General features: G+C 37.0%; 1 protein-coding gene and 1 long non-coding RNA gene across 3 annotated transcripts; one reads left to right on the top strand and one right to left on the bottom strand.

Moving 5' to 3' along the window:
* Positions 1-1,708: 1,708 nt before the first annotated feature.
* Positions 1,709-23,429, bottom strand: LOC127658029 (uncharacterized). 2 transcript variants are annotated; one of them, XR_007972344.1, is made up of 4 exons: positions 23,334-23,429; positions 4,957-5,054; positions 4,045-4,704; positions 1,709-3,843 (listed from the first exon to the last, which is right to left on the bottom strand). It is a non-coding gene; the product is annotated as an uncharacterized LOC127658029 (long non-coding RNA). The 2 variants fall into 2 exon arrangements; XR_007972343.1 differs by having other exon boundaries at positions 1,709-4,704.
* Positions 17,057-20,316, top strand: LOC127658028 (ribonuclease P protein subunit p25-like protein). Its single transcript, XM_052147095.1, has 2 exons — positions 17,057-17,261; positions 18,342-20,316. The coding sequence occupies exon 2, from the start codon at positions 18,358-18,360 to the stop codon at positions 19,033-19,035; it is 678 nt and encodes a 225-aa protein (XP_052003055.1). The 5' UTR covers positions 17,057-17,261; positions 18,342-18,357; the 3' UTR covers positions 19,036-20,316.
* Positions 23,430-23,879: the final 450 nt, after the last annotated feature.

Genomic DNA, 23,879 nt, shown 5'->3' with positions numbered 1-23,879 from the left:
TGTTGTACGTGGGCCGTGTCATTATATAACAAAATATAAATAATTTCTTATATAATGCAAAAACATTCATATATTTTAAGTGTGGCTTCAGTGTCCAAATATGGCATATTAATTGCTTACATTTCAAATGTGTAGTTGATTAATGCTGAGCTTTCATACATGGGTTGTGCCTAATTTTTTTTAAGTATATGTGACTCATGAAAAATGACAAATAGCCATTATGCCAACACTTTACTATTCAAAGTTCTCTGCAGATTGAATGTGTTTTAAATGCAAAATGGACTTGTCTGGCAAGAAAAACATACAAATGAAGATGATTTTGTTCAGAGAGGGAAAGAACTGTGGCCTTGTAACTTCAGGTAAGTCTTTTTGATAGTGAACAAAACAACAAAATGTTAGATATTCATATGCATTATCGATGGTATGTATATAAACAAACTTGATGTTGGAATAGAGGGTTTCAAATCTGAATGGTTAAGATGGTGTGGGACTTTAATTCAAGGCTGAAGCTGAAGCCAGATGTATTAGTTTTAGATCAAAAGAGGCAATGAGCAATCAGATTTGAAGAATAAAATCAATGTAATAAAACATATTTTAAGCAGTGCTTATGTTATTTAAAGAAGATAGATTTAAAGAAAAAGAAAAGTATCCTATGATTCACTCAACCAAAACAGCAGTAGCAATTCATTCAGGGTGATAATAATCAATGCTATAAATGCCATGAACAATATATCTGTCAAAAGAGGCAGCATAAATGATCAAGAAGAATTTAACGTTACACTCAGCTCTTATAAACTTTACCAACGTCACACCCTGGGTAAAGAGATTCTGATACTGTCTAGTGGTCGAGTGGTTGTGCTGCTGACCCACCCATGTCTGGAAACAGCAGAATGTGGATGCAACATGGTGGTGAGCCAGATTCTACCCAAGGATCAGTGGGGTGATACATTTGTTGTGCCATCAGTGAGGAACATGAACACCACTTTGCTACAAGATTCCTCAGAGTTGAATCTTCTGAAAGTATCCAAGTATGTTACTGCAGACAGTCCAGGTCTCATCCTTAAATTGGTCCCAGAAAGCATGTTTGCTGCCTGCTACCTGGTGCAGTTCAACTCCACACAAGGCGAGGCTTTAGTGATTGTTAAAGAGGCCCACAAGGATGATGTGCATATAGATGAAGGTTTCATTTTACCAGCTGACTGGAAACAGATAACCGGTACACAGTACACCTCAGTATCAGTGTTCCTTACTGGCACACACATCATCTGGCATCCATCCTTAAAGATCGGAGTGTACATGTTTGAGAGGACGGAAAGAGGAATCGTTTACGGATGTCCAGCTATCCCTTTAAATGAAGACCCAGGTAAAATTATACTCTTTTGTCCACGATTTTTTGATCATGACATTGTTTGCAAACCTTTTTACCTCCACCATGTGACGTTTTTCAGAGTGAAACATGATATCCAATTAGAAAAAAAATTCTCATGATGTGTGGCTGGAAGGGAGAGATTTAAAAAATAATAAATAATAATACATAAGGCTTATTGTTGTCATTTAAAAAGTAAAAGTCATCATTTTAAAGGCAGGGCAAATTAATACATGCTTCCCTCAGGAATAGCACACACTGATGAATCCTTCAAAATCTTATAAGAATGCTAGAAAGAGACTTTTACAAGCTAGTAGTAACAGTAATTGTATTGGCACACACTTTACATATACTGGTCAATTTTCATTTTAAACAATTAAATTCATTTATTGAAACACTAAAAAATGTATCCAAAATAATTTCAAATTACGCTTCAAATGAAATGAAAATAGAATCAATTCAAAATTACAAAGCGGTCAGAAGAATATCATTCATCGGCCCTTTTGCAGTGACTTAAAAATCACTCTATGATAACAGGTGGAAAAATACCACTACTGATTAGATCATAAATTAAATTATAAATATATAAACATATATATTAATTATTGAAAAATAAACCATGACCTCTAGATAGTTTAACACAAATAAGTGAATGTGAACAAAACTTTGAAGCTCCAAAAAGCACATAAAGGCAACATAAATGTAATCCTTCAGACTATGAATCCATGTCTTCTGAATAGATCCTATAATTTTTGGGGTGAGAACCAACCAAAACAAAATTTTCACTGTATATCATGCCATCGCAGTCTCTAGGCACAAACAAGATTTCAAGCTCGATTACACTTCCTAGTGCTTGACGCATGTGCAGAAATCAAGATTGCCAAGGAGACTACTGATGTCAAGATTTATAGTGAAAAGGGAGTTATATTTCGGTCTGTTCACATCTAATACTTATTCAGTAACATAGTAACATCACATCAGAAAACATAGAATAAACCACTGAAGTCGTGTGGATTACTTTTATGCTGCCTTTATGTGCTTTTTGGAGCTTTCAAATGTTGGTCACCATTCACATGCATTGTATGGACCCACAGAGCTGAGATATATTTCAAAACATCTCTATATGTATTCTGCAAAAGTAAGAAAGTCAATCACATCTGGGATGGCATGATCATTTTTTAATTAAAATTTTTGGAAGAACTTTTTCTTTAACTACATACAGATGTTCCACTAAGTTTAACAAACAGAAAGAGTCTTAATACTTTTGACTTCATTTTGAACTGTATACAGTATATCTATTTTTTTTTAATAATTTGTAACCTTTTGTTTTAGAACAGTTTGGTTGTGCTATCTTTCTTTAAATGTCTAAATTATTTTTAGGTCCACTGTTTAGGCCTATCATCTTGAAGTTAGATAAAAATATAAAAATTCACAGTGAATAAATGTGTAATTGTATGTTTGTGTGCACACAGACAATGATGGCTGTGTGGCAGAAACTGCAGAGTTTCATGTGGGTAGAGATCTCATAACCTGGTCTGAGTCCCATCAATACTGCTTGAATAGAACATACCAAATGGTCAGCCCAACCAATAAGATGGCCCATGACGAGATGACCAAGTGGCTGCAAAAACAAGGCATTCAGGGGAAGATCTGGATCGGACTGCGACGCAGCCTGTTCACATTAGAGTGGTACTGGCAGATCGCCTATGAGAGCGTTTACAACGTGAGCTATACAAAATGGGCTGATGGACAACCAGATGAGCTTTATAATGCTATGTGTGCTTCTGTGTCACTCGATGGCACAATGACTTCGTCCTGGAAGAGAGTACGCTGTTGCTCTAAAAAAAGGCCTGTCTGCTACAAAAATGCCAAATACTTTAATGATATAACCTTTGAATTTATTGCTTTGGACATTTAAGCCATAGTTCTGTCCATATTTCTCTTTTTCTAAACTTTTTTAAGTTGATAAAATTTGTCTACATCACAAAAGTTTAATCATGATTTTAAATGAGAAATCTAATTTCATAACCATTTATTTAACTTATTTAACAAAACTATCTAGAAATTGATATTTATGATTTGTTAATATGCTTTAAATGTAGTTGTTAATTTTTATTGTTATCATTAGTGTTATCATCATATTTATTATTATTTGTGCATTTTTAATTGAGAACAAATGTACTCTTTATTCTCTTTCACAATAATAAAAATATGCCAACGTTTATGCGCTCCAGTTTGTGGCACTTCTTGTAGTCTCCTTAGAATGAATTACCATGTAATTTTTTAAATAGAAAGTCTTCTATGTTAATAATTTATGGCCTAAATTATTGATATTGCACAATACAAAAACTGATTCCATCACAGATATGACAACTATGAAAACTGTTGACTGGAGGGTGGCTGGAGATGAGATGGCTGGTGGACTTCAGGGCGCCCACTTGTCTGTGTGGGTGCCTACTTCCGCCCCCAGCAAGATGCTGCCCATATCGGATGAAAAAGCACAGTCGAATAATAAAAAATTACAATGAAATTAGATACAATAAAATACAGTAGAGGCTAATGTCAACAGAAAATACAAACAACATTAGCTTACCCATATGCATCAGCATACATCACCCCAATACATTCTTATATCATTCACAGTATTTTATGCATTTAACACATGCTTAAACACTCACAGTATGTTCTTTGGACACTCGGCGTGGCTTTTATGTCTCCCTCCGCATCACTATAACAGGAGACAGGTGTTAGGGTTAATTATGAACCAGGTGACAAGCCTTACCGCTCTCCCTCTCTCTCCCTCAGACAAACACATGACCACGTCCCCACGCCACAGTCATCTACAATGACAAAATCCAAGAAATATCCAGCAGTCAGGGGAGACCAACACTGTGAACATTCATGGGAGTTTTGAAGTAAATTAACTTAATCACTCCAATAAATCAGTCCGAATTACCAGTGATAAAAATATCACAGTGGTTTCTTTCAGTCGGCGGGAAGGCAGTGTCCAGACAAATGTTGTTCAACCCACTGTAAATCTCAGTACAAACTATTCGATCCCTTCCCTGAATTACACAGAGTTACTGGCATCATTCCACCAGTCTAAGACAGCCACTGGTTCCATGAGATACAGCTCATTCAAGCTACATTATCAATGCAGTGGGCAATGAAAATGATATCACCATATTCAAGAAAACAGATACGGACAATGAAGAAGAGACATTGAGGCTTGAGGCTTTCCAGCTTTTCCAGACTTTGACCAATGGTTCTGTGGTGAGGGTTGAATCAAGCCATGAAATAGCTGTCACACTGACCCACCCATGTGTAGAGACTGCAAGCTGTGAATGTAACATGGTAGTGAATCAGATACTTCCCACAAAGTTTCAGGGTCAGAATTTTATTGTGCCCTCCATCTTAAGCACAGCCCAGACCCAGTTACTTATGGCAACTGATCAAAACACATCCTCACTATTTTATGACGGTGCTCTATTACAACCTGTCAGTAATTCTTCAATTCTCCTGCCTTTTCCGTATCTGCAGACCACATCTCAATATGTTACTGCTTCAGACAACGTGTCTCTTAGACTTACCAGTCCAGGCCTCATCATGGAATTGATCCCAGAAAACATGTTCTCCGCTTGCTACCTGCTTCATTTCTTCCCACATAATGATCGGGCCATTGTGATAGCTGAAACGGACAGCAAGGATGATGTTACACATAATGGTTTGCTTTTGGCTGAATGGACTGAAATTCCTGGCACAAATTTCTCTTCATCTATAGTAATTCTACAACACCAAACAGCCGTCATCTGGCAGCAAACCTCAAGGATTGGCGTTTATATGCTGGACAGATAAAAACTCAATAGTTTTTGGAGGCCCAGCTATTTCTATAAATGAAAGATCAGGTAAGTGAGTCCACTTTTAAAAGCAATGGGTTCAGTACAAGTTAATCTTAACCGACAACATTTGTGACATAAAATTGATTACCACAAAAAATAATTTTGTCTCGATCCTCACTATGGAAGTGAATGGGGCCAGTCATGATTCTCAATCATGGTCTCCTAATAATCCCCATCCATTAATTGGCTCCATCACTCCACTCTCTCCTCTCCACCATTAGCTGGTGTGTGGTGAGTGTACTGGCACGCTATGGCTGCCGTCTCATCATCCAGGTGGATGCTGAAAACTGGTGGTAGTTGAGGAGACCCTGTTCACTGTGTAAATTACTTTGAGTGTAGTGTCAGAAAAGCGCTTTATAAATGTAACGTTCATTCATTCATTCATTCATTCAAAAACATGAAAATACACTCTGTTTCAAAAGTATAGTCACAAGGCGAAAACATTACATGTGTAAACAAGCTTTTAATGTGATTAAAACTGCTTACTAATATATCTGTGCAAAGCCATGCCCAATATTACAACTTTGTTGCCATGACGACGTAACCATATTATCTGGCAAACGCAATAACACAGGTTAATCCCTGATATTATCACTCTAAAATCATATTAACACAATGTTTACATATTGGGGCAATCATTTTGAAACAGTGTGTATTTTAACATTTACGGCTTGGCCCCATTCACTTCCATTGTGAGTGCCTTGCTGTAACCGCGAGTTTTACTAAATTATTTGAATGTCAAAAGATTAAAAATTATTTTTTTAATTAACATCACTTAATCAATCTGTATACATTAGGTTACACCAAAAAAAAAAAAAAAAAAAAATGTAAGGGTTAGATCTGGTAGAAAAAGTTCCTTAAAGGTATAGTTCATCCTGAAATGAAAATTCTGTCATCATTTTCTCTTGTCGTTCCAAACCCGAATTACTTTCTTCCATGATCACCAGTGGAGAAATTTAGAAGAATATAGACAGATCTCTTGATTTATGTTCAGTGTAAGTGAAAGGTGACAGGCTGTCAGTATCAATATTTGGCCTAGCATCTCCTTTATGTTCCATGGAAGAAGGAATGTCATACAGTTTTGGAACAACATGAAGGTGAGTAAATAACTATGGCTTTAAGGCAACAAGTGCTGCTGACCACATTTGCAATGTAAGCTATCACATCATGTGCAGATAAAAATGAAATAATTGTTGCAAAGCACATGATTGTGAAGGTAAAAATAGAATTGTGTTTGTATATTTAGATTATTATGGCTGTGTGGTGACACCTGGAGTGTTTCAAGTTGGAAAAGACACTATGACTTGGCCCGAGACCCGTGAGTACTGCATGGCTACCACAAATCAGTTTGCTTGTCCCATAAATGAAGATATGGTGAAGGATATGGCCAAGACCCTGAACACACAGCAGGATGAAGTCTGGATTAGTCTACGTCACAGTCTTCTCACTGTGGAGTTGTACTGGCAGGATGAGAGTGAAAACTCACCCCCTGTGAAATACGTTAATTGGACAGAATCTTCGGAGGAGCTTATGTATGTCCCTAGATCCCGAAAATGAATTCAAATGGAAAAATGCTTGCTGCTGTCATAAAAAGAAGCCTGCATGCTACAAAAGGCTTAACTACCTCACTCCTTCACAAAGCAGTTCTACTTATGAGAGGTAAAGTTCTCATTCATATCACTGTTATATGACCTCCAATATCCAGTTTCTTAGTTTGTGACAAGTGTCTTTTTTGGAATGCATAAAGCCTTTTCATGAGTTTTAGAAAGAAAAATGATGGCACATTTGGTCTTTGTAATTAGTTAATCCACACGGGATTGCACAGACCAGCCAACATACACATTGTTCAGTGTGGATTTTTTATTTAGTTTTTATTTCTATTTTATATCAATCTGTCATTCTAAATTAGATATATTTTTCATTAGTTTTCACAGTTTGTTGTTAGTTTTGTTTAGTTTTCGTCTTCTTTAACAAATGTTTACTATGCTCAAAATAAGGGAAATAGGAGAAAGAACAGTATGATGCCCTTACTATGATCATTCTGTGTGCTCCAAACTAAACCTTCCACACACTCCCCCCTGATATTCATGTATAAATGCTGAGAACTTCATATATATTTACCACTAGAAGTTTACCCATAGTCATACAATACGACTGCAGTCTCAGAATATAGTCTTGCATTTATTCAACCATATCTACTTGCTTAGGTATAATCTGAAGTATAGTTAGGAGTGGTGGTGGCATAGTGGGCTAATGCACACAACTGTTAATCAGAAGGTTGCTGGTTTGATCCCCACAGCCACCACAATTTTGTCCTTGAGCAAGGCACTTATTTCCAGGTTGCTCCGGGGGGATTGTCCCTGTAATAAGTGCACTGTAAGTCGCTTTGGATAAAAGCGTCTGCCAAATGCATAAATGTAAATGTAATGCAAATGTAATCAATCATCAATAAACAGCAGATCACATAAAAAAAAAAATGTAACAATTGGCAGCTGATGCAGCTTCGCCATTAATCAGAACTTTTTCACTTCATATTACAGCGAGTGATGGATACAGAAATCCCCACTGACACATGAGCATCATTTTCATTTAGTTAACTGTTAGCCTAAACGGACCTGTGAACATTCAGAAAGTCCTTTTAGCCTTTAATTTATTTTCTTACAATGTTTAGAAATAGAACAACTCTGTACATTCATGATACTGCATGCTTTTATTTATTTGTTTTAGTTTAGAGGTATTCTGGAATTAAGTGTTACAGGGACTTATGTTATAATCGGTTGAACTTTTGTTTAACCACATTGTGCATAAATATAATGTTATAAAGGATGAGCAGTAATATCTTGGTATCTACTGTACTTTTGTGAATTACTCAACCCCCCCCGCTGATAGAATTGTGAATCAGTTCCTGATTCTAAACGCTTGGTGGCGCTTTGGTCTTATGAATGATTCTTCTTCTGATCTCCTCAGCAACACAGCAGCTTTATTACAAGGAATAGAAATCACGTAAAATCAATCAGTCAATCAATAAATGCATTAGAAGTTGATTAATACTAAATACATTTAGTAATGTATACATTTATTAGAGGTTTGATAAGCTATTTGAATCTGAAAGTGTCACTTATCGATTTTTCAAGTCTCATGCATAAAATAATAACAAACTATAGAAAACGTCACATTTTTTGCGAATAAGGCCCCCCCCCCCCATTTTGTAATGTCTTTAAATTTGATTTTAGGGTGTGGTAAAAGGCATGTTTCACTTCTCTTAATTTTTGCATATAGAGTTAAGACATCAGGAGGACTAAGGCTTATACTGTAGATTTTGAAATGCTGCTCTGTGATAGATCATCTAAAATGCATTAAGTTTTCTTATGCTTACTTATTAAGTGAAAAATCACCATTAGATCAAAGTGTAACTTTTGAATGTTGAAAATGATACATTTCAGCTATTGTAAATATTGCACATTACATGATCAAGCACTGAAACTATAGTGCACATCTATGAGATGCAAGAACATTACAACAGTTTGGTGAGGAATTCTGTTTAATATATCAGTGATTTCAGATGCATTTGGTTGAATTTTCTTGAGCTAAATTCGGTCTATACTTACTGAAATTTGAAGCACTGCCCCCAGTGGCCAAAGTTGGATCAGTAGATTAATCATTTGGAGGGGAAAGTTGAACTTCTGATTTGTTTACATAGTTATAGTTTTGTTTAAAAAAAAAAGAAGAAGAAAAAAAAAGAAGAAATCACATTGTTCATGTCACATGAAGAAATGGACAGTGTCTTCCATTTTTTTAAATTTTTAACTTGGAGGGTCCCCCACCCTTGAGGATTTGAGGTTTTGAGTCCAAGTAAAGTATCACAACAGAGCATGCATGCGTTACAAATTACTACAAAATTCATTAACAAAAGATTCTTCATATTTGACGGAAAGGAAAGCTTCTCTGATAAACCTTTTTCAAATTATTATTTCTTAATTAAACCTTACAGGCAGCACCAAACTACACCAGTCCTGATGGATCTCCTTAAGCCACTAATAAATTAATAATATACTGATGACAATTTATAATTCCATTTGCCATTAACAAACATATACTGCAGTTAGGCCTAATACTTCACAGATTAGTGGCTAGTTCGTCAACAATTAAATCTTTCAAATCAAACTTTCATGATCATGACATTCATAACTACATTAATGCATTTTCAGTTTTAACTGTCTATAAATGCATTAATGCTAAATGGGATATTCATGAAATGTATACAATGTTAATGTATTTTATATGACTTAATGTACCACAAAGAAGCAGCAATTCTGCCTCTGTATTTGCAGTTTTTTAAATGTCTTTTTTTATGTTTGAGATTTTGCTTATCACGTTGCGTTAGACGAGGATACTGACATGTTGTTTACTGTTATCGTGCATATTATGGATTCGCACATTTTAATTTGACTTGCTATGCTTTCTCTCGTCATTATTCAGAGAACTGTCTGTAATTTGTCACATAATAAACAAGTAAGAAACTCTGCTTAAACCATCTTCACATGGTATATCTCTCCCTCGGTCTCTGCGTGCCCGTGAAAGAAAGAGAGAGATGGAGAGGACAGCGCTCGCAGCCAGAGTTTGGGAGTAACCAAATCATGTAATGGGATTACGGATTTAAAATACAAAATATAAGAAACTGTATTCCACTGCAGTTACAATTTAAATAATTGGTATTTAAAATATTATGCATTTTTATCATTTAATATTTAGTCCTTTCAGATGGAAAACATTTATACATATAAATGATGTGATCCAAAGTGCATTTAAACAGCAGTGAAACACTTTCTTATGATGTGTTACATTCATACGAGCAGACAGAGAAGTAAGATTGGAGCAGAAGAAATAGAAATAAACCTTGTGTAAATTGTCATCTTTACGCTAAGCTAAAATGCTTTTTCTAGCCATTTTACTTGCAGGTTACCAGGCACAGTCATGATTTTTATCAAGAAAATTCATGTTAGATCAGAATTTCTTTTTTTCTAGTAAGACCTTTGATATTAGGGCAAAAATCATATTCTTGATAATAATCTTTGTATTGTTTTCCTGTAAAAATATAAAAAAAATTATTAAGACAAGATCAGTTTGATTCATCTTGTTTTAGAAACAACACTGCATAAGATATTTAGGTTTTTCAGAGAATGTATTTTTATCATGTGTATTTTGTCTTACTGTGCTGGCAGATTTTATAGCCAAAACAAGTAAAAAAATCTACCAGTGCTGAAGAAGTAATCCAAAGTATTAGGATACATTACTGACCTTGAGTAATCTAACGGAATACATTACAAATTACATTTTACAGCATATGTTCTGTTATCTGTAGTGAAATACATTTAAAAAGTAACCCTCCCAACACTGCTCGCAGCCATGTGAGAGCAGGGGCATAGTTTCCAATTCATATTTATATTAGGGGTGTCAATCAATAAAAATTTGTAATCAAATTAATTACATGATGTCCCGATAAATTAATCGCGATTAATCGCATTTAATCGCATATACAAAAATGTGCTAAGAAAGCCCCTCATATAACAATAGTTCAATATATAATGATGAAATAATTATACATAGTTATCTTTAAATATAAAAAATATATATACATAATTATTTGCAGAAGAGTTAATCATTAATAAGACAATACAAAAAGCGGCTTTAGAATACAATGTATTGTTTACTACCAAATTATTGAACATAAGCCAATCATTGGCATACAGTTCACCGCAATCCATGTCAGAAGTGAATTTTGTCAATCAGTTCGAGATTTATTATGAGGGCTTGTTTAAGGACCCGTCAGTTTCAACAAGTGTCAGACATGCTTGTGTAGCGCAGGGTTGCCAACTCTCACGCATCTGGCGTGACACTCACACATCCAGCCTCAATCTCACGGTCTCACGCTCAACAAAGAAATCTCACGCTAAATTAGACATTCTTCTGTGCTGTATTTTTTTTCACTCATGTGCACTAATATTTCCGAATTACTATAAACAAGTTCAGGCTCTTAACTACTGATTGGACCACTGTGTCTAATGCCTTTCTCTGATTGTTGATTCGCTGGAAACATGTGTCGTCGTACGTTAGTGACGTCTGCTGTCTATTTATTGGCATCTTCCATAGCATCTTCAACTTCAACGCCAGGAAAACGTTTAGTGGCTGTTTGGTGTAGAATCAGCAATGGTTATCTAGGTAAGAAACATATAATTTATTAAAACGATATACTTGCTCAACTGTATGTCATTATTAAACTTTGTCTGACAGAAAGTCGCATTATTATACTCTTAGCGAAGCAAAGAAACGGTACCGTTAAAGTTTTAGGTGTAATGTTAATGAAAGCTAGTTTAGGTCAGCTAGTATGTAGCTAACGTTGTCTTTTAAATTAGAATTAGAACTTTGCTGTGGCAAACGGATGAGAACAACGGTATTATTAACACAAACGATGGATTATAACTCCTTGTTAGATCATGAGTTTGCTGACATATTTTCGAAAGAGGACGGACAAACGTAGAGAGGAGATTGGGGAGACAACAGCATCTCACCAGCAGGTAAGCTAATTGGTTTCAAAGATGATTGTTACACCTGACCTAGATGATAAACATGTGTAAACGTTAACTAAGCGAGAAAGGTAGTAGCCTATCTTTTTTGGTAGGCTAAAAATGGGGGTTGGGGACCAGGGGTGTGTGTATAAAAATATAAATATATTAATATATCAGGTATATGAGGTCTGACTCTGGTGGGGATTGGGGGGTAGGTGCGAGACGAGGCTTCAGCATTTGTGTAGCGGCTATTCTGCAGAGTAGTGAGTGTATAATTGGCTACTGTATCGTGAATAATTGTGTAATTGGAAAGAAGGATGCCATGTGATTATGTAGATTTAACCCTGCCTTTTAGATGGAGGCAAGGGTGGTGGAAGAGGGACATTGTCAGGATGAGGAGGAGGATGCCAGTCGAAATTCAAGCAAGAAAAGGGCCAGAACAGGAGCTGCAAAGTACAGTACAAAATTCAGTAGTGCCTGGAGTACAGATTGGCCTTTTATAAAACCTGGCACCACCCAGCACCATTTCTGGTGTGACATCTGCAGGCGCGAACTGGAGTGCGGCCATCAAGGGAGAGCGGATGTGCAGAGGCACATCACCAGTGACGGTCACATAAAAAAACAGAAAACACTTGAAAGCTCCCAGAAAATACACAGTTTATTTTGTTCAAGAACTGATGAACTGAATCTTGAGACTCAGGTGATTAGTAAATTAAGATCCATGCAAGTGCTCACATAGGCTCATGTTCAACTTCAGATGTTAAATTACATCTTTTTATGTATTATGTATTTTATGTACTAAAGGTAACTCTATGTTTCTCATTTTGCAGACTAGGAGGGCAGAGATCAAGGTTGCGGTGGCCATGGTCAACCATAATATTCCTTTAGCATTCGCTGATCATCTTAGTCGTCTTTTCAGGGAGTGTTTTCCAGACTCAAAAATTGCAAAGAAATATTCCTCAGCGAGAACCAAAACGTCGGCCATCATTAATGGGGCAGTCAGTCCCTATCTTTTGTCTGAGCTTGTGAAACACTTAAGGGAGAAACCGTTCAGTCTCTCAACAGATGGGTCCAATGACACAGGTGACATTTAATTCTTTCTCTTGGGTACCTTTTGCAACTAACTTTGGCCTGACTTAACTATATTTGTTATGTATGACCTTGTCTTGTTTTACCGTTGCCCCTTTGTTTTCCATTTTTGTCCCTTTTGTTATTCCATAGTTTTCTCTGTTGTCCCTTTTGTAGCTCCACAGTCTTGTTAGCGTTCGTGTTTTCTGTCATTGTTTTCACCTGTCCTGATTAGTTTGCCATTTGCTTAGTTTGCCATTTGCACTTCAGCAACCATTTTTGCCAAGATAGACTCAGTGTTGAAGAAGCACTCAATACCGTGGACTAATTGCATTTCCCTTTCTGTGGACAATGCCAGTGTGTGGGAAACAGAAACTCCATAAAAACAAGGGTTCTGAAAGAGCACCCCTCCTTGTTCATATTGGGCTGCCCGTGCCACATAGTGCACAATAATGCATCTGCTGCTGGTGCAGTGTAAACCGAGGTAAATACTGAAATTAGTCCCAGACATGTATTACAAAAATGTACTCCAGGCAAATATTTATTTACATACAACACTTGCATGCTTTCTGTGAACTCTGTTAATATCTGCCTTTAAAAAAATAGATCACAGGGTTTGATATTGAAGACATGGCTGTGGATGTGGGCTATTGGTTCAAAAGCAGCACCAAACGGAAGAATAAACTTGATGGTAATTCAGCCACCTCATTTATGATGTAATTTTAACTACATTTCAGTAATCGTTGCTAAAGAGGGGCCATTTGGCCAAAATAGACCATTTCAATACCCAGCCTAAATGTAAGGGGGTAGGACTGATTTACCGATAAGCTCAAATACAATTTTACAAAGTAGAACACACTTATTTATTAACATCAAAGAACAAGGTATAATACGTATAATAAGCAATTCACCCATTCTACAATCCCTTTAAATACATTGAACTGCTCATTTGCATTAATCAATGATTTATCATTTCAGAGTTGTGTGTTCTGTGACACGACTTACATGGAGACGCTGCTTCATGTGAGCACACGGTGGCTGAGTCTGGAGCAGGTTGTGAACTGTATTCTACGCCTCTATGCTGCTCTCAGGAGTTATTTTGGAAGCTGCGGTAAGTATTGACCTAGTGTATGCTTTATAAACCTATTGGCTGAATATCACTTGCTATGGAACCCTATCCTGAGTAAAGTATAACATTACAAGATGTACAAGTAGGGATCAATGATTTAAATTGAGTAAAAGTTCATTTTTCATTCAACAACTTAATTCAATGTTGCATTGATTCATTATACACAATGTGAAATATTTCAAGTCTAATTTTGATGATTAGGCTATAGCTTACAGGTTTTAAAACAGAATTGAGTATCTCAGAAAATTAGAATATTATGAAACCGTTCAATATTTTCAGGTTCACTTTGTCACACCATCATTATTGCTAATTAACTCAAATGTGCATAAATGCAAACGTTTTCTGAGCCTTGACATTCTCTGTCTGATTAGACTTCAGAATTATTGAAGTAGCCTAAATTAACTTCATCAATATTCCAATTCATTAATCATTACTTATTTTTTTCCTATTGATATTTTTGCTTTTGCCTGTATTTCTACTTTCAGATGAGAAACAAGCAAGGTGCGTCCGATTGCGTGTGCTGTTTGAAGATCCAATGACTGAAAGTCACCTGCTCTTTTATCAGTCCACGCTGATCATCTTTACACACTTCAACCTTCTCTTCCAACGTCAAGACCCCTCCGTCTACCTACTGCATGACCAAGTATGTAACACTCAATGTTGCAAGTAGTTAATATTACAGATTATTACATGGAACTTTATTCCTTATTTCTGAGCCATCCCAGTGTTGCTTTGCATAAACGTAAGTAGAATAAAATTGTGTTGTGTACTAAAGATCAGGTTTTTCATAAAGAAACTGATGTCAAAATTCCTGAAGCCAGAAGCTTTCAGAGCAGTTGATCAGAGCAGATCAGAACCAACTCCCAGGTCAGTATGATGGCACAAAAGACAGTTACCTTAATACTTTGTTGGCTGGTCTTAAGTTACTCTTGGTGATCAATTGTGCATTCTGTGATGCCTGTAGATTCACAGCTTGGCATTGGCTTCACAACAAGAACCACCTTGAACAGACTCGTTGAAGCTGGTCATGTCTCCCCTGAGGCTGTTAAGAAGTTTCACATGGCAGCAAGAAGTTTCTTCATAAGATCAGTGGAGTATGCCTTGGCCAAGCTGCCTCTGAATGACCAAGTGCTGCAGTATGCCAAGTTTGTGGACTTAAAGCAGAAAATGGATGTTGCTGTGGATTATGTGCAGTACTTTGTTCAAAGGTATCCATCCTACCATCATTATAGTGGAGAAAAGGTGGAATAAGTTTAGGAGTTGGTATACAAGTGATGGTTCATTCTGTTTCTCTAATGTTTAGGTTCAACCATCTCCTTCCATATGACGAGCTGAGGGAACAGGACCATTTAAATGATGAATTCCTGGAGTACCAGATGATGGAAGAAAAAGACATCCCTGATGCCATCTGGAGAGATGCTGTTGTCAGAGAGAGTGCAGATGGAGAGTACCACAGGATGGATCGAATTTGGAATCTCAGCACTGTGAAGAACCGCATAAGTGGAACCCTACAATTCCCAAGACTGGTAACGGTTGCACAGCTAGTGTTGATTCTGCCACATTCTAATGCTGATGCTGAACGTACCTTCTCTGTGGTTGGACTTAGCAAGACAGACACACGGAATAAACTGTCTCTTGATGGCACACTTTCATCCATTATGTCTATCAAAATGAGCAACATTGAGCCCTGCTACAAATATGAGCACCCTGCTCAGATTATAAAAGATGCTAAGTCTGCCACAACCCGTTACAACAGGCCAAATGTCAGTGTTTAGGAGAAACCATTCGAAATTCTGACACATTCTCATATTCAGTTTATTTGTTCTAGTTCACAAGGCACTTGTAAAGACTTTTTGTGAGCACCTATATAAATAAATGAAGGTTTTCAATAAACTTTCCCACTTTTTTTTTACAAAAACATCAAACATTGGGAAATTAATGTAATCGGTGTAGGTTTAGATGGTAAGAGGTTTGTGGTGGCGGCAGCAGTGGCCGCCGGCCAAAATTTCCAGTAGGCCGCTGCATGCACATGTTTGGGGAGAAATCTCACTACAGGCAAATCACCAAAGTTGGCAACCCTGGTAGCATCTCGGTGCGTTGCATCATAAACAACATTTTTAGGTCACTGTGTCAAGTTAAAAATAGTTTAATACTTAGAACACATCTTGCGATCCCTTAGTTCGAGTTTGCACTCCAAATGTTTTGAATGTTTTGCGCTATCTGGTTGATTTCTTCACTGTATAAACTGCACGTTGCCACACATCTGAAATTTCAATTATTGCCCTCTGTAGTAAACAGGTGGTACTACAAGCTTGCATTTCTCAGGAATCTTCCTTATTACAATCTGGGGGCATTTTAAACCGTTATTTTTTTATAAAATTAATCACACTGAATTAACGCATTAAATTGACAACCCTAATTTATATTTATTCCATAGTATTTCCATGACATAATTCGCAATGCTTTATGGAATTGTAGTGCCTTCATGAAAGACGATAAGTACATATCCTTATACATTTTGTCCTTATGTCCGATTTTCAAATACTTCAAATAAAGTTTGGGATTGTATAAACTTGCATTCTATTAATGTTTCAGTTACCATTTCAAAGAATACTATTAAATATTAATTTTAAACTGAATTTCGGATTTCTTGCGGTATAGATAACTTGATAAATGTACTTACTCGTAATAAATAAATGTTAGACATTTTTATTTGCTGTAATGGATCTTTCCTGCGCTGTAGGCTAATGACCTAGGCCTACCTTCTATCTCTTATTTTGTTTTATTTCCTTGTATTTGCAAATCAGTGAATGTGATCTAAGCTTCACTCCTTTGTGCTAACAAGCGGTTTATTAACATATATATATATATATATATATATATATATATATATGTACTTATTAAAGTTTTTTTCGATAAATAAATAAATAATAATGGAGAACTACGCCTCCCATGAACACTTGCTGCTTTTTGCGGCAGCGTTTCACTTAAACCGGCAAACATTGAGTTGACGTCATGCGATGGCAAATGTGGATAAGCCTGCAGTAGCATAACAGCTGCAGCTGGATTGCGTCAATTCAGTTGTTTGGTTTTAGTTAACTCAGCTGTTTAAAATATTTTGAAACTTATGTCACCATAGCACACTCGTACAGTGTCACAAAAGAGCAATTATTTAGAAAAACTCCCGCAGCCATCTGAGCTCGCTCGCTATCCAGCTGGCTAAGTGAGGGAAAGTAAGTTTGTGCCATAATTTAAATGCAATAGTGATGTAGTGTCCAAGTAATAAAGATGTATAGTTTCGAGGACAGTATTTTACAATATTTTTGCTGTTCGACTAACTTTGTTAGGATGTTATTTCTACTCTGCTTTTTTTTTTTTTTTTTTTTAGCTAATTCATGGCTTGATGATTAACTGAGTATGTGGCACAGAATATCATGTTTGGTTTTATTTATCTTCTGCATTATGTACTTGCTTTTATGACAGCTACTAGTTTAGATAATATATTACTTATTTACCACACCACAGAATTTTGAAATACTCTACCAGTCTTAAGCTTGGACAGTGAACAAACCTGTTCATTCTTCATTAATTTATTAACCCCTCATTTTATTGTCATCATATAATAGTCATCAAAATGATGGAATAAGTACCTCAAATTAAAGTAATTATAATTATGGAATTCTATAGAGCCCAAAAATTTGTATCAAATGAAAACAATTATATTTTAGTTTCATAAAAGGAATCCACCCTCTGTCTAGATTACAGCTGTGAACACACACACATATATATATATATATATATATATATATATATATATATATATATATATATATATATATATATATATATATATATATTAGACACACAAACAGCAATTATGCATGTTATGCTTACACCCAATTTATATTTGTCTTCAAAACAATTGTCATACATTAAGTCTTTAGGTGTAAAGGCATGAGAAACAAAACATCAGTCAAGTGTGTCCTAACTTTTAACTAGTCATATAAATAGATACTAAATACTTTAAAGATTATCTGGGATTTATTGCATAACCAAGCACCAGCAAAATCATACTAGGTGAACAGAGGCGCAAAAACCTTATAGGCAAGGTACGCAATGCATAGGGTTGCCATCTAAAGGGAGGTGCCAACGGCTCACTAAAGATGGTGCGATCGGCCTCCTCGACCCCTCCAACATTACTTTATATGCTCTGTGCATATTTTTATAGTACGGTATCACAGATGATTTCTTGTTTTTTTTATGTATATATAATCGTTATAAAGCCTTTTTTTTTGGTGCTTGAATGTGCACAGGTTAAGACTCGATGATATGGAGAACTACAAGAAAGCACACACTGTAGAGCAGCCCTGCCACTGTCCGTTCCCCGACCTACCCACTGACACCCCTGAAGTTCGGGTGAAAGATGGCAGCAAAATCCGCAACCTGATGAGGTTTGCTTTAAGCCGATTTGAGGAGAAGGCAGTTTCGGCAGAACACACAAGCATCCAAGAAGGTTCAACGGCAACTACTAGTTCAGGTGAGAAGCTGTGCCAGCAGATCGTGTTCACAGGTGTGGGCCCAAGCGTAGCCAAAGCCATCACGTGCGTGGAGATCATGAAACGGCGTATACACGGATTGAATCAGCATACCAAGCTGGCCTACCGCACTGTCCAGGAAGTCTGGGAGCCTCTGGAGCCTGAGGCAGGGTTGGACAGTCTCACCGTCAACAGAAATGTGCCATGTTTATGGGTACTGCTCTCCAGAGACTCCCTTGACAAGAACCAGCCAGGCTACCAAGCACCAGGTTCATTTGATGCCTTGTGGGCACAGGATATTAAAGAGGAAGCTGCAGGCCAAAAACATGGACATAGGAGGAAGAGAGAAGGTACAGGAGCTGGAAGGGGAGAAGGTACTGGCAGAGGAAAGGGCCCTCGTAAACACTCAGGGCCGGGACGACGTGGAGAGGCACGTAAACCTCTAGGTCATCCAGGGGGTGGGCAGAATTGAATGTTCCTCAGGACCTTCCTTCCTAATTGGTTAATGGCTCATTGTGACTGACTGTCAGATTCTCATTTGGAAATGACTTGGGGTGGAATATAATGATATTTAATGCCATTGCTGACAAATCATTTCATAAGCAGGCATGCATGTATGCGACCACACTTGTGGATGTCTGTCATTTATAAAAGGCACCAAAATGAATGCCTAAAGTAATACTTCACCCAGAAATAATTCTCTTGTCATTTACTCACCCTCCTGCCGTCTTAAACTCCATAAAGTTTTGTCTATACAATGCAAGTCAGTGGGGTCCTAAACTTTCAAGCTCCAAATAGGACATAAAGGCAGCATGAGATTAATCAAAGTCTTTCTAGCAAGTCAGTACACTATTGGCCATCTTTGGAACGTTCCCAGGAGGCTATTTACAGTCATGACAGTGCAGCTCCTATCTACTTGAATGGGGAAAGACAGAAATCTCCAAAATGGTTGGTCAAGATTCCGATCATAGAACATATTTCAAATCAGCAATAAAATTTGACAATACTGGTATCATACATTGTGATCTTTTAACTCAGGTTACGCTTAAAAAATGCAATTTTCCCAGCTTGTATAGCTAATGCGCATGTGCGTTCTAGAGTTGATTGACAGGTCATGTCTGTCTCTAAAAGGTGATTGGCTCTTTTAACTGTATTCCGGGACGTCCTTTCATAATCCACTGACTGTTGGGTGCTCCGAGCTCTTTGGTTGAGCTTTCCAATTTCTCCCATTCATTTTATAAGAAGTGGCCTATCTCTGCGAAATAATCTCTGGATTAATCCATACTACTCGAGCGGTTTAAACCATGTCTTCTTCTGAAGTGATACAATAATTTAGTGCAAAAACAAAGCAAAAATTCAGTCCTTGTGTGCCAAAAACCTTCACTTCTGCCTAGCTCTCATATGCACATTCATAAGAGAAGCTCATTCACTGGTGCTTGAATCATACGCACTTGCATATTCACGTAAGAACTGACACGGTGCAATACAGCCAGATGTTTTGGTGTGAACATGACGGCACACATGTTTTGGCTTGCTTTGTATGGACAAAAAGAGCTGAAATATTGTTTAAAAAAAAAAATTATGTTCTGCAGAATAAAAAAGTAATACAAATTTGTGACTTACTTGGTCTTTTGAACTTTTGGAGAACTATTTATTTAAAGGGGTAAGTAATGTTATTAAACATCTGTGTAGATAAATAACTAAGTAATGGCCCCTTAGATTGGCTTCGTACTCCAATGTTGAAAGTTTACGTTCATCAAATACAGTACATCCGGAAAGTATTCACAGCGCTTCACTTTTTCCACACTTTATGTTACAGCCTTATTCCAAAATGGATTAAATTCATCATTTTCCTCAAAATTCTACAAACAATACCCTATAATGATAACGTGAAAGAAGTTTGTTTGAAATCTTTGCAAATGTATAAAAAAGAAAAAAGAATCACATGTACATAAGTATTCACAGCCTTTGCATGACACTCAAAATTGAGCTTGGGTGCATCCCGTTTCCACTGATCATCCTTGATGTTTCTACAACTTGATTGGAGTCCACCTGTGGTAAACTCAGTTGACTGGACATGATTTGGAAAGGCACACACCTGTCTATATAAGGTCCCACAGTTAACAGTGCATGTCAGAGCACAAACCAAGCCATGAAGTCCAAGGAATTGTCTGTAGACCTCCAAGACAGGATTGTATCGAGGCACAGATCCGGGGAAAGGTACAGTAAAATGGCTGTAGCATTGAAGATCCCAATGAGCAAAGTGGCCTCCATCATCTGTAAATGGAAGAAGTTCGTAACCACCAGGACTCTTCCTAGAGTTGGCCGCCCAGCCAAACTGCGCAATCGGGGGAGAAGGGCAGGGAGTCAGGGAGGTGACCAAGAACCCGATGGTCACTATGACAAAGCTCCAGTGTTTCTTTGCGGAGAGAGGTGAACCTTCCAGAAGAACAACCATCTCTGCAGCACTCCACCAATCAGGCCTGTATGGTAGATTGGCCAGACAGAAGCCTCTCACTCCTCAGTAAAAGGCACATGACAGCCTGTCTGGAGTTTGCCAAAAGGCACCTGAAGGGCTCTCATTCCATGAGAAACAAAATTCTCTGCTCTGATGAAACAAAGATTGAATTCATTGGCCTGAATGGCAAGTGTCATGTCTGGAGGAAACCAGGCACCACTCATCACCTGGCCAATACCATCCCTACAGTGAAGCATGGTGGTGGCAGCATCATGCTGTGGGGATGTTTTTCAGCGGCAGGAACTGGGAGACTAGTCAGGATCGAGGGAAATATGAATGCAGCAATCTACAGCGAGATCCTTGATGAAAACCTGCTCCAGAGCGCTCTGGACCTCAGACTGGGGCGAAGGTTCATCTTCCAATAGGACGATGACACTAAGCACACAGCCAAGATAACGAAGGAGTGGCTACGGGACAACTCTGTGAATGTCTTTGAGTGGCCCAGCCTTGAACCCGATTGAACATCTCTGGAGAGATCTGAAAATGGTTGTGCTCCGACGCTCCCCATCCAGCCTGATGGAGCTTGAAGTCCTGCAAAGAAGAATGGGAGAAACTGCCCAAAAATAGGTGTGCTAAGCTTGTAGCATCATACACAAAGACTTGAGGCTGTAATTGGTGCCAAAGGTGCTTCAACAATGTATTGAGGAAAGGCTGTGAATACTTCTGTACATGTGATTTTTATTTTGTAATAAATTTGCAAAGATTTCAATCAAACTTCCTTCACATTGTCATTATGGGGTATTGTTTGTAGAATTGAGGAAAATAATGAATTTAATCCATTTTAGAATAAGGCTGTAACATAATGTGTTTTTTTTTCTGACTGGACAGAAAATCCCAGAGAATTTATTTACTTTTTATAAAAACATTTCCTGGATGTAAGCTGTGAAAAATTACAGTAACTTCAGTGTCAGATGTGCTATCAGTCAATAATTAAAATGGACAGCTCTCTAATAAATCAGCATTAAAATATTCATTTAGGATACGAAGTTCGATTCATCTGGGGTAGCTGCGAGTGATACCTTTTTACTTTGTCAGGAAATATTTTAGACCATGAAAAACCAACACCATGTATGAGTTTAATTTTTGCCAATTTGTTTAATAGTTTACATAACTGAAAATAAAGCATGGCTGGCCATGGGTTTTCATGTCTGAGAACTAAAAATGGTCATCTTCTGGCACTTCATTACTATTATGCAAAGGAAAGTAAATTGGGTGTTTTGAATGTCAAATGTCTGTGCAGAAAATATACAACATTTGGTTTAGAAATAGGAAGGGATTTTTCAAAACCTGGATGTTTTTATGACACTATTCGAACATTGTGTGAAAAGGTATTATGAGCTGGGTTCATACAGTATATAGTTAATTTAGAAATCCTCTTTATTGTTTGGTCAACAGATTGGGCGTATCGGCATTGGAGAACCTCCCAAAATTTCAGAATGTATTCAAGTACAGACAATGTGTAATTGAAACCCAAGTAATTGAAAAACTGTGAACCCAACATTTACAGACATAAGATGTAGGGCCATGTTCCTGAAGAAAATCTATTTTTATAAATCCACATTTTTGTTAGAAAAAAAAAAAACTTCAAACAACAATAGGAAGAGGTGATGTGTAGAATTTCCAAAAAGAAAACGGTCAGTTTCATTGTACAAAAGAGATACAAATTTAACACTTATTCCTTTGAATAAAACTGACTTTGGAATTGCTTCAAAGGATAGTTCACCAACAAAACGAAACTTCTGTCAACTTTGATTAACCCTAATGTTGTTCCAAACCTGTATGACTTTCTTCCTTTGAACACAAAAGTAGATGTTTAACCAGAGTAAAAGCCTCAGTACCATTGTATACAAACAAGATGAAAGTGGGGCTTATGTTCTGCCTATATGTTGTGTTCCACAGAATAATGTCATACAACATGGTGTTGAGTAAATTATGTAAATTATGTTTATGTTAAAGTGATAGTTCACCCAAAAATGAAAATTCTCTCATCATTTACTCCAGGGGTGCCCACACTTTTTTACATGATGATCTACTTTTAAATGACCAACTCAATAAGATCTACCAACTAAAAAAAACACAGTTTAATTTAAAAAAAGAAAATGCTTGTTGTATACTGCATGTATCCCTACATGGAATTCATCTTCTATTTAATAAAAAAAATTTATAATAATGTTCAATGTTGATATCATTCAGTTTAAAACTAAACCCAAAACACCTACAGCACAATAGATTACAATAGTCAGGGCATTTACCTTATTCTGATGACTTGCACTGAATGGAATCAGACAGTTTAGCATAATCCGGGCAGTAGCTGCTTGTAGCAGGTCTCAAACACTGCTAGCATCGCAATTTCGCACTCTGTTCTCAGAAGCCCTTGTAAGGCACGTATGCGCAAACCTAGTTGTCATGGCAACTGAATAAACAAAATTCTCGCCTGGTCAATATTTACTCGTCAAGTGCAAGTCAGACAGAAACTAAAAGAAGGAAAGACATTATATTTCTTTTTATAAAAATTTAACGAAAGTACATTTAAATTTTGTGCGATCTACCAGCATTGCCTTTGCAATCGACTAGTAGATCGCGATCGACGTATTGGGCACCCCTGATTTACTCACTCTCAAGACTTTCTTTCTTCAGCAGAACACAAACAAAGATTTTTAGAAGAATATCTCAGCTGGTCCTCACAATGCAAGTGAATGTTGACCAGAACTTTGAAGCTCCAAAAATCACAAATTAATCCATATCTCCAGAAGCTATTTAATTGTGGATGAGAAGGAGAACAACGCTTTAGTCCTTTT

The sequence above is a fragment of the Xyrauchen texanus genome, chromosome 17 (assembly GCF_025860055.1).
Source record: "Xyrauchen texanus isolate HMW12.3.18 chromosome 17, RBS_HiC_50CHRs, whole genome shotgun sequence".
NCBI lineage: Eukaryota > Metazoa > Chordata > Actinopteri > Cypriniformes > Catostomidae > Xyrauchen > Xyrauchen texanus.
Note: the sequence above shows the minus strand (reverse complement) of the source record. Positions and strands in the feature narration are given on the sequence as shown.

What these genes read in the sequence shown, in the direction of transcription:
- LOC127658028 (XM_052147095.1), top strand. Translation starts at nt 18,358, where the DNA reads ATGGAGAACTACAAGAAAGCACACACTGTAGAGCAGCCCTGCCACTGT.